The sequence below is a fragment of the Nannospalax galili genome, unplaced genomic scaffold (assembly GCF_000622305.1).
Source record: "Nannospalax galili isolate Female #2095 unplaced genomic scaffold, S.galili_v1.0 scaffold576, whole genome shotgun sequence".
NCBI classification, from domain to species: Eukaryota; Metazoa; Chordata; class Mammalia; order Rodentia; family Spalacidae; genus Nannospalax; species Nannospalax galili.
Genome location: NW_008339223.1, coordinates 2,597,443 through 2,606,525, shown reverse-complemented (window position 1 = coordinate 2,606,525; position 9,083 = coordinate 2,597,443). Strand labels below are relative to the sequence as shown.

The window sequence follows — 9,083 nt, the reverse complement described above, 5'->3', positions numbered from 1 at the left end:
ATACATGTGGAAGCGCCCCCCCCTTGACTATACAGAGCATGCTCTGATAATTGTGTTATCTCTGACACTTTGAGAGTGTGCCAGAGGTTAAATGTCTGACATTTAATTAGTTCCCAATGCATATTAATTTGACAGAACTGATTTGAAAACTTAAAAGACAAAGTTAAAGTAGGGTATATGTCAAGTGCATGAATTTTGGAGCAAAACAGTGCAAGTTTGAAGTATGAAAGTGGTAACTGTTCAGTTCTGTAAGGTGTTCAGTTCAGCTCGTGTGTCTTCTGAAGTCTGTTGCCTCCAACTATAGATAAGTTTGGAAATAGGAGGAAACTCTTCAAGGTTTCATAGGAAAATGACATGTGCAAATGGACCAGTATATTACCCAGTTCAAATGAAGTGTTTTTTTTTCAGTCTTCAGAAAATTGTTATTGATTAAATTCTCAGCCTCCTGACACTGACCATGGATGATGAAAAAGTGTTGTTCATCATTGATTCTTCTTATGATGGTTGTTAAGTTGCTAATGCAGGAGTGCCAGGGAAGGAAGCGACGCACAACATCAAAAAGAACTGAAAACCTAGTCAGTCTCTCCAGCTAGCCTCACTCCCTTAAAGAAAATCAACTCTCCCTCACCCATCAGTAATCAGCTGCCAGTAGTTCCTCAGCTGAGGTCGTGACTTCCTGCCCATTGCCCCAGTTCTCTGTGGGGTTTTTGTTTGACTGAGTTTGCACAGGTCTTGTGCATGCTGTCACCATTGCTGTAAGTTCATATGAGCAAGTTCCCAGAGACCTGAAAGACTGTTTGTTCATGCACCAAATCTGCCTCTTAGAATCTTCCCACCCCTTATTCCATTGTGCATGCTGTCACCATTGCTGTAAGTTCATATGAGCAAGTTCCCAGAGACCTGAAAGACTGTTTGTTCATGCACTAAATCTGCCTCTTAGAATCTTCCCACCCCTTTTTCCACAATGGTCCCTGAGCCATGGGTGGGTGAGATTTAATATAGGAGTCCTATCCATGGACATGCACTTTGCAGTCTCTTATTCTCTACATCTTTGCCATTTGTGGCCTTCTATGTGCATCACACACTGTTACATGAGGAAGCTTTGCTGGTGAGAGTTGAGGGATGCATTACAATTCTCTCCACCCCCTGTTCCTCTATGTTCCATGAGCCATAGGTGTAGAGGTTCCAGTGTATATGTGTCCCTTAGGGCTGGGCTTCTTTCAGTCTCTCCTCCTCCCTCCCCCAAGTCCCTAGCTGGCCTGGAACTTGCTATGTAGACTAGGCTGGTTTCCATCTCACAGAGCTCTGCCTGCCTCTGCCTCCCAATTAAAAGCATGTACCACTATGCCCAGTCCTCTTGTAAGTTTTAATGTTGTTTTGTATTTTTTGACATCTTGGTTATAATTATGTTGTACAGAGGTTCTTCTCTATGTCTCCCTCCCCCAAGTCCCTAGCTGGCCTGGAACTTGCTATGTAGACTAGGCTGGTTTCCATCTCACAGAGCTCTGCCTGCCTCTGCCTCCCAATTAAAAGCATGTACCACTATGCCCAGTCCTCTTGTAAGTTTTAATGTTGTTTTGTATTTTTTGACATCTTGGTTATAATTATGTTGTACAGAGGTTCTTCTCTATGTCTATTTTAGATTCTAAATGCCTCTTGTGTTTGGCTGTCTATTTCTTCCTCTAGGTTTGGCCACTTTTCTGCTATAGTTTGATTGACCAGAGTCTCTGTGTTTTAGTGTTTATATCATCAGTTCTTGCTTCTATCCCATAGACTTTTTGCTTTAGTATTTTGGTCTTATCCCAGCGTTCTTGGACACTCTGATCATCCTCATTTATCTATTTGCTTTTTCTTTTGATGTTTGAATGCAGTATTACCTTGATCGTGTCCTCGTCCCTTGCATTCTTTTTTCTGCCAATCAAATCTGTTGGTCAGATCCATTGATCTGTTGTGTTTTTCATGTGATTTATTAACTTCAGGCCCCTAAGTAAAAAGCCAGGTATGATATATGTGCATGCAATCCCAGCACTAGGAAGGGAGGCAGACAAGGAGGATCCTTGAGGATCGTTGGCCAGACAGTGTAGTCTGACTGTTGAGTCCTATGTCTCAGTGACAGACCCCGTCTCAAAAAGCAGGGTGTGTGGTTCCTGAGGAACCCTTAAGGTTGAGCTCTGGCCCCACGCACACATGTGTATGCACACACACACCTTCACATACATGAACATGCATACACCCACACCCAAATAAAAATAAAATGTGTTTATGTGTATGACAGCATAAACTGCCTTTTAAAATCTTTTTTTGTTGTTCTTATTTTGAAGCAGGCTTTGGCTTTGTAGACCTGGGTGGTCTGGTGCTTGGGTTAATTAGGTAACCTTGGTTTTGGTTTTTGAAATAAAGTAGTTATGTAGCTGAGTGTATTGGTTAGTTTTGTCAGCTTTACACAAACTAGAGTCCCTTGGGAAGAGGAAACTTCAATTGAGGAATTTTCCCCATCGATTGGCCTATGGCCATGTCTATGGGACATTTTCTTGTTGCTAATTAATGTAAGCAGGCTCAGCCCACTGTGGGTAGTACTATCCCTATGCAGGTTACCTTGGGCTGTATAAGAAGGTAGCTGAACATGAGTGAGAAAGTAAGCCAGTAAGCGGCATTCCTCCATGGTCTCCGCTTCAGCTCCTGCGTCTGGGTTCCTACTTTGAGTTCCTGCCTCGGCTTCCCTTGATAATGATCTATAAGCTATATGAAGAAATAAACCTTCTCCTCCCCAAGTTGCTTTTTAGTTACAGTGTTTATCCCGGTGACAGAAAGCAAACCTGGACACCAAGGGTGGCCAACTCCTGATCCTCCACCTCTGTGTCCTAAGGTACTGAGATTTGAGACCTGCACCAACATGTTTAGTTTGTTTTTCCTAATTTCTTACAGGCTCTCACAGATCTCTGTACCCATTTCTAAAGAGGATATGCCAGTAAATAACTTCAGCTCCTTTGTAGCAGCTGAAGTAAAGGTGGTTACAGTTTTTTCCTTATACATTTTTCTCTTCAAGGCTGCCGTTTAGTTTTTAACTATCATGTTCCTCTCTTCCTGGCTAGGCTCATAAATCTACTGTATGGCAAGTTCGACACCTGCCACAGAACAGAGAGCTCTTTCTGACAGCTGGAGGTGCCGGGAGCCTTCACCTCTGGAAGTAGTAAGTCTCTGCCACTGTCTGCTTCTCCTTTTTGAGTTACCTGTGGGTGTAAAGTAGCAGATGACATTTTTGTCTTCTTCCTTCTTTGATTTTTGATTTAATTAATTTTGATACGGTTTCAACTTTCAGGGTGTTATGTAACTGATTTTTTTCTAAACATTTTCTTTTACTAATGTGTTTATTTTACATTTAGTAAATATATTTTATCATAGTTATGTCTTCTTTATATTAGAACAACTTAGATATAAATAGGCTCACACCTATAATCCCAGCACTGAGACAGAAGGATTACCATGAGTTTAAGACCAGCCTGGACTACATAATGAGTTCTAGATCAGCCTAGGCTACAAAGTAAGACCCTTTCTCAAAGAGAAACCAAAAAAGGAAAGTGGGGGAGAGAGAAGAGATCGAGAGAGAGAGAGAGATCTTTTGTTAGTTTTCTCTTTAATTTGATACAGGACTTTATCTTCTAGTGATTACCTTGGGAAGGTAGCAAAAGCAGAATTCTTAGGTTTAGATAATTGGTTTTCCTAAATTCATTGTGGTAGAAACAAAACCAGGCTGAGGCTTCTGATTGGTCTCCAGATGAAGCCTCACCACTGAATTTGTTTTCTCTGTACCTAGACAGAATCATTTACTATGGAAGTTGTTACCATGAACCTTGTTTTGTGACTCCTGAAGGTTCCAAGGTACTAGATACTAAGTCAGCTGCCAGCTCAGCAGGTCTGATAGGAATTGGAAGTCTGAAAAGTTGAACAACAAGAATCTTTCTCTAAGCATTTCTCAGAAAAAGCAAGTTCACTGTTGAAATATTTTTAAATTAATGTTTGATTACCAGTGTAAAAAGAAAAAGTCCATCTTTAATATGTCTGGGGACTTTGACATTTATAAAAATCCTTTTCTATTTCTTAGCTCTTTTTAGAAGCTGGATGGGGTTCTGAAAAACAGGACTGCAGTTGGAAAGTACTTGTTAGAGTATTTAAGGTATTAAATGACAAAAAATTTGAGCGTGAATACTTTTGATGAAAACAATATAATTGAAACCTCTTAATATGCTGCAACTTCACATCATTGAAAGTTGTGGTTTCTATGAGTACAAAGCAGTAGAAAAGTTTTAGGTGTTCTGGTAGGATGTTGGGTACGTAGATGATTTTGTGATTTACCTTTCCATGGTTCTGATCCGGTCTCTACCTCAGGTTGGGCTTTGCCAGTCTCATTAGCTAAGCCATGTGTGCACCTCACAGTTTCCCTAATGAGCAGATTCTTCACTGCTTAAAGAGCCAGGACCAGTTTTCTTTGTAATCCACACATACGCACTTCTACAGCTAGAATTTTACTTTAAGTCAATAAAGTAGGTTTAATACAATTAGAAATTTTCAGTTTATTTTTTTGGTTTCCCACACACACCCAAATTAATCACTATATCCATCTGTGTGTGCAACTGCGTGTGTGTGCATGTGTGTGTGTGTGTCTGTCCACACAAATGCGTGCATGTGGAGATCCACAGCTGATGTCAGATGTCTTTCTTGATTGCTTTCTACTTTATTGAGGTAGAGTCCCTTGTTAAACCTGGAGCTCACTGATTCTGGCTACTCTAACGAGCCAGTTTGCCCTGGGGATGCCCTCTCCTATTGCCTCCCACATGCTGAGATTACAGTCCTCCTGAACCTTCATCCACCCAGCCATCTCCCCAGTCCCTGAGGTTTATCTTAATCTGAGCATTAGTCCTTAGCATAAAAAATGATTATGTAATCTTCAAATTGGTTTGAAGACTTGCTGTAAAGTGCCAACAAAGAGAATTGCCTTAAATAAAATGCTGTTGAGCCCATTTACCTTGATGATAAGACAAATTGTAAAGATAGTTCTTCAGAATTTGTAAGAAACAAGTTTTGTTTTGTTTTGTTTTTAATCTTTGAGATACATAAGTTTTTAAAACTTCAGTAGATAATATGGAGGGGTTAGAACAATATTTTACGTTATATTTTAAATAGTAGCTGTAGACTTTGCCAAGAGATGTGGGGGAAAATACATATTAAGCTATTCAAATCTGAATATTTTGTTCCTTTTAAGTAAAATAGTTGTTGGGTCTGAGTGGAAGAGAAAATGGGTTTTCTAACTATAGCTTCTCCCTCCATTTCTACTGTGTCTCATTGCTTTGTGCCTTTTAGACTTTTGACCTGGCTTTTGTTTTTTAGCATTTATGAGTAAAAGTAGTGTTGTAATTGATGTCTAGTAGAGTTTGAAAGGCCTTGTGAGGAGTATACCTCAGTGTTTCAGTAGAATACATTTCCACAGGAAGGTTAATTTCTTTTGCCCACCTCTCACATCTATACCAAGTATTATTTAGTTGCCAGCCTTTAGCTCTTCTTAGTTTAAAATTTCATATTTTCAGCTAAAAAAAATGAAATGTTCCCAGAAATGTTTTTCTCTCTCTCCTCCCCCGCCCACCACACACACATGCACACACTTTTTTTTCCTCACCATATAACACTGACTAGCCTGGAACTTGCTGTGTAGACCAGGCTGCCCTGAGATCTGCCTGCCCTTGTCTCCCAAGTGCTGGAACTAAAGGTATCCACCACCATGCCCAGCTCCTCGCTTTTCTCCTTTTTTTAAAAACAAATTATTTCTATTTTATGTGTATGAATATATTGCCTGCATGTGTGTAAGTGTTCCCATGTTGTGCAGTACCCACAGAGGAAAGAAGAGAGTGTCAGATCCCCTGGCACTGGAGCTAAGGACGGTTGTTAGCCACCATGTCGGTGTTGGGATTCAAACCCTGGTCTTCTGCAAGAACAGCCAGTACTTTTAGCTGCTGAGCCATCTCTCCAGCCCCTGCTTTTCTCTTTCTTGAAAACAATGGTATTTAAAATCTCAGTAGCATCTTCGCATTGGGTGGTGCACAAAACAGACTGGATCTGAACAGCTTGCTCTGGGTTCAGGTGTTTACCAGGTTTTTTTTTTTTCAGAAGTGTTTAACTGAGGCTCTATAAATGCTTACAGCCTTTGCCTTTGTGTATGCTGTCTGCTTATGGTGTCTAACAATCCAAATTTCATTAAGAATTACAGTAAAAAATTATGGAGAGCACAAGTCAATTAATTTAAAAAAGATAGATTAACCTGTAACTTTGCATTAAAAAGAAATAAAAGCAAGCTAAATAGAAGTGATGTTTAGAAGTTTTCAATAAAAGTAACCATTACTGTGAGATGGTGTCTTTCCTTGCATGAGGTCAGTATTGGAAAGTCTGTAAGTATCTGCTAGTTGTATTAATGAATGAGAAAAAGTCACTGAAGTTTATGTATAAAAATTAAACAGTGAATGCTGTTGATCTCTTACCACTTTGATCTTGTTTTTAGTGAATACCCTACTCAGCGGTCAAAGAAAGACTCTGAGGGAGTAGAGATGGGAGTTGCTGGTTCTGTCAGCCTGCTGCAGAATGTGACGTTGTCTACTCAGCCGATTTCAAGTTTGGACTGGAGCCCTGACAAAAGGGGGCTCTGTATCTGTAGTTCCTTTGACCAGATGGTGCGAGTGCTGATTGTTACAAAGCTCCAGACCATATGATCCAAGATTTTGAACTTGAAAATTTCCAGGGGGATACCCATAGGATTTCAGATGTGGTCTGGGATCCTCTGGCCTCACTGAACGAAGTTGGATTTGAGTGGTGAATGAAGAACGAGCCCAGGCACAAACCCAGCCAACCTCCAGCTTCTCTGGCTATTCCGTGGCCTAACTGGTATGCTGCTGCACCCGGGAGGTGATATATACAAGGAACAACTTTGTTCCTTTCTCCCACATTTCTACTAAAAACTCGGGAGCCAGGTGCTATGGCATTTGCCTATAATCCCAGCTACGTAGTGGGCTGAGTCAGGAAGATCACTTTAGCTCACAAGTTTGAGACTAGCTTAAGCAACATACTGAGACCTTACCTTTAAAAAACAGCTAAGGGCTGGAGAGATGACTCAGTGATTAAGAGTACTTGCTGCTCTTGCTGAAGATCTGAGTTTGATTTCCAGCATTTCATGTCCAGTGGCTCACAATCACCTGTAACTCCAGTACCAGGAGATCCAATACCTTTTTCCGGCCTCTGGGCAGCTGCACACACATGTCACACATACACATGCACATACACATTTTTTTTTTAATTTAAAAATTGAAATTTACAAAACCAAAATCAATAGTTATTTAAATATTTTGTTTATTCTTATTGTACCCTTACATTTGTATTGCATTTTACTTCTCACGTGGTAGGAATCACTTCATTAGGTTGTAACATACCACAATGGCATTGGTAGACTTGAAAGATGGAAAATTTAACTGTTTCCAGCAATGTAGCTAATAAATTCTATGACAACAGTCTCGTTTTTACTTAAAATATAGGAATTAGTGAGACTTGGTTGTTTGGCTGTGATAAGTGACGATGAGATACTGAAGACTGGGTGAGTTCTTTCAACCCTTTTGTCAAACCTTTTAAATATATTTTAAAATAAACTTCTGTTTTTAAAGTCTATGGAAACTTTGATTCTCTTAATAATAGTAATAAAATCAATACTTTCATATTGTCTTTGCTTTATAAATTCTTAATAAGTACCTTTTAGGTCACTGTTCTTTATTGTTCCCCACATCCTTGGGTAAGCCTAGGGAGGGACTGACTTGATATACTTTCATTAAGCCTTCTGTTCCCTCCTCCTCCATTCAAAAGGACAGAGCCACCTAAAACATTCGTAATATATAAAACTCACCTTATTTCAGGGGTTGTGGTGGTTTGAATGACGAATGTCCCCCTGTCATAGGCTCCAAGTGTTTGACCAGTTTGTCAGTTGGTGACACTGTTTGGGTGGGGAGAGGTCATGGAACCTTTAGGGGGTATGGCCTAACTGGAGGAAGCATGTCACTGGGGGAAGGCTTTGAGAGTTCCTAGCCTGCCTCACTTTCAGTTTGCTCTCTGCTGCCTGTGCCTACTTGAAGATGTAAGCGCTTATCTTTCTGCTCCAGCCACCTCTTGCTGTGTCTCCCCCACCATTATGGACTCTCAATCCTCTGGACTCCTCCTTCTCTAAGTTGCTTTAGTCATGGTGATTTACCACAGCATCAGGAAAGTAACTAATACAGGGGTTAATAGAGCCATTTGTTTGGACTGTAAAGTTTAGAAAATTAACTCTGTTCCAAAAATGATATCTAGAACAATACCATGTGGGGCTGAGATGTCTCAGTGGGTAAAATGATTGCTGTACAAGCATGAAAACCTGAGTGCTGATGAAGACACTCAGGTTTGACCTCTGGCATACACAGATACTTTGAAAGAACAATGTGGTAAACATAATTATGAAAATATATAATACCAAGCAAGATGCACAGAGGAACACCCATATAGACATGGTTAAATTAGGAGTCCTTTATTAATAGCCAGCAGTCAGCTAATGCCGAAAAGACCCCAAGGAGAAATAGGACAGGGTTTAATAAAGCTTGAAACTGCAGTTACATCATGTCAGGCCTCAGAGTTTTGAAACAGTGGCCTCCATGGAGATGCAGGCATAGCTGGGAGGAAGGATGTACTCTCTGGACGTGCTATCTGGCTAAGTTTCCCAGTATTGTGAAAGCAGTGTACACCCTGAAAGTACCTGCATAAGACTTTCTGCCTGGCTGGCTGCAGTTGGGAATCACTGGGCAAAAACACAGGGCAAAGCAAAAGTCAGCTAGAACAATGGAGTTAGTTTTGTCATTTCAAGTAAAAATAAAATAGACCAGCTGAGTGTGGTTGCACACGCCTGTAGTCCCAGCACTTAGGAGGCAGAGGCAGGTGGATCTCTGTGAGTTCAAGGCCAGCCTGGTCTGCATATGAGTTCCAGGACAGCTAGAATAAATAAAATAGACCTTTAAAAATTGTTTTGG

At 40.5% G+C, this 9,083-nt stretch overlaps 1 protein-coding gene across 3 annotated transcripts in view; it reads left to right on the top strand.

Annotated features, from left to right (window-relative positions):
* Wdr92 (WD repeat domain 92) overlaps positions 1-7,701 on the top strand; it is a 48,622-nt gene extending 40,921 nt beyond the window's left edge. For 2 of the 3 annotated variants that reach the window (XM_008833829.3, XM_029563930.1), the window contains 2 exons: positions 3,093-3,190; positions 6,548-7,701. In XM_008833829.3, coding sequence (XP_008832051.1) covers positions 3,093-3,190; positions 6,548-6,755 — 306 coding nt within the window. In that variant the 3' untranslated portion in view covers positions 6,756-7,701. Of the gene's footprint in view, positions 1-2,925; positions 3,008-3,092; positions 3,191-6,547 lie in introns of those variants that run through there. The other variant, XR_003849667.1, reaches the window with a different exon arrangement.
* The last annotated feature ends 1,382 nt before the right edge of the window (positions 7,702-9,083 follow it).